This window comes from Sinocyclocheilus anshuiensis, unplaced genomic scaffold, assembly GCF_001515605.1.
Source record: "Sinocyclocheilus anshuiensis isolate Anshui unplaced genomic scaffold, SAMN03320099.WGS_v1.1 scaffold801, whole genome shotgun sequence".
Lineage (NCBI taxonomy): Eukaryota > Metazoa > Chordata > Actinopteri > Cypriniformes > Cyprinidae > Sinocyclocheilus > Sinocyclocheilus anshuiensis.
The window spans coordinates 727,365-729,785 of record NW_015536541.1 but is presented as its reverse complement, the minus strand read 5'-3'; the positions used below and the strand labels follow the sequence as shown (position 1 = coordinate 729,785).

The 2,421-nt window shown below is 35.6% G+C and overlaps 1 protein-coding gene across 1 annotated transcript in view; it reads right to left on the bottom strand.

Moving 5' to 3' along the window:
* The window catches only part of dab1a (DAB adaptor protein 1a), a 175,607-nt gene that overhangs the window by 108,607 nt on the left and 64,579 nt on the right, over window positions 1-2,421 (bottom strand). The window contains exon 2 of the mRNA XM_016498043.1: window positions 329-529. Within this exon, the coding sequence (XP_016353529.1) occupies window positions 329-395 (67 nt within the window). The 5' untranslated portion in view covers window positions 396-529. The remainder of the gene's footprint in view (window positions 1-328; window positions 530-2,421) is intronic.

Sequence of the window (2,421 nt, the reverse complement as noted above, 5' to 3'; positions counted from 1 at the left end):
AATCAATCAATCAATCAATCAATCAATCAATCAATCAATCCCATAACTGAGTCCTCAACTCCATTTAAACACAAGATAAAAAAAAAAATATTAATATAAATATTAATTAATTCAGTTCTATCCAAATGTTACAAATAACAAGACTTCAGTTCTATCTTCCAGGCCTATGGCACTGTGGGTTTATATTTGTGTGTGTGTGTGTGTGTGTGTGTGTGTAGTATCTGCACAGTACGCCTGTGATTTTAAAGCTGAACCCCGCAGACTGAACAAACCCCCGGGCGTGAGTGTGTTTGTCTGTTTACACATGTGTCCGTATGCGGGCTCGTACCTCTCTTCTTGGAATCCTTTCTGACGCTGGGTCTGGCAGCAGGCTGGAGCTCGGCCTCTGTTGACATATTAAATCCTTATTCCTTTACCGTGCAGCTGGGTGGCTGTGACTGGCTCATCTAGAGGGGCTTTCCACTGACTCGGGAACAGTCCACCGCTGCCTCTAGCCTCGACACGGCATCTCACTCACTCCCAGCAAGGGCTGCAGGAGAACAGATAGAAGACATTTTGAATATGTTTAGCCAAATTATTACAGTATAATTGTAATATTCATGGAGCCACAGCATTGGTAAGTCTTAGAATTTACCACATCTGTCTCATGACATGACACACAAACATACCATAAAAATTCAATTAATACATACAATGACTTGAATACGCCAAATCTATAAGCATTTTTTTTTATTTCTATAGATTGATAAATTTGACAGATTTGACAGCCATATCAAATAAGTAGAAATATGCAGGGAAAAAATAAAACAAAACAAACAAAAAAGGGAAAAGAAAGAAACAGGAAATTACGTCATAGAGAAGACCCCTGCAGAGACTTGTGACTGTGTCAAGGTCCAAATGTCAGGTTGTAAAATTATTTTTATTAGTGATAATACAAGTAAGTTAATTAATTAATTAATTAATTTTTGACTTTTTTGTTATTGTGAAATATATATATATTTTTTTATTTATCTTCGACTCGCTTACAGTATTTGTCATTTTCCCCTCTATATATATATATTAGACTAAAACAAAGCATTTTAATATCACACACACATCACCTTTAAGCATATATGCAGTTATTAATAAAACTTGTAAACAAAGCTGTTACAAATCTACACAAGCAATTTTTTCTCTCTCTCAAAAACTAGCACAATATATTGTGCAGTGGGAATATGAAAATAATAATAATAATATTAATAATAACAATAACAATAAAAAAATAAAATGATAAAAACAACATAAATATTCCATTATAATAAAATATGAAAACTTTAAATATTATACGAAATTGAAATAAAATAAAATAATAAAATAAAATAAAATATTTTATTTCAGATAAGGCAATATTACTAATTTTAGTTTGGTTTAACTTGACATACTAAAACAACAAACTAACTGAAACTAAACAAACTAAAAAAAAAACTTACATAAATATTAAAATAATATAATAATATAATAAAACTATATATTTTATATTTATATATTTATATTACTGTAAAAATAACTATGTTTAAAAAAATACAAAAAATAAACATTTATTTATATTAAATGTATTTATATTTTTTAATATGAAATATATTATTCTTTCTTTTCACATTTTTCACTTTCTTGTCTTGGACTCACTGTATTTACACAACATATTAAAGCCTGGATTAAATTAAAATACAAAACTTCAGAAGGCCCTGCAGATGACAACTTGCAGAACATGTAAATGTTAATACTGTTGATGTTAATAATGTTCGACAGTGTGACATCGCTCTTCCTGAAGGAGGTTTTGGCTTGTTTTCTCAGTGTTTCCTCTCCCCGCAGCGGGAAAGAGGCAAGAGGAAGCACTAAATTGTTTCATCAGCTCTCTCTTGCTTCTCTTTCGCCTCTCACCTTGTCATCGCATGAGCAAACAGTGCTAGCTTCTTTTCCTGTGCACCTCCACTATTGCCTCCTTCGCTTCCTTCTCTGGCGGTGCCAGTCGGATGGTGGGAAGCACCTTTCATGTGTTAATTGGCCTCAGTGGCACTGTAGCATCACTGCAGGTGCCAGAGCCATCAGCAGATCAAACCTGCTCCACCTCAGCACGCTCTGCCCTACAACAGCAATCAGACTCACTGATCAGGCAGGCCGACCGAACAACATGGCATCACTTAGAAATCGATACACCACGAGATGTATCGATTTCTAAGTGATGCCATGTTGTTCGGTCGGCCTGCCTGATCAGTGAGTCTGATTGCTGTTGTAGGGCAGAGCGTGCTGAGGTGGAGCAGGTTTGATCTGCTGATGGCTCTGGCACCTGCAGTGATGCTACAGTGCCACTGAGGCCAATTAACACATGAAAGGTGCTTCCCACCATCCGACTGGCAGCGCCAGAGGAGAGGGCTAGTGAAG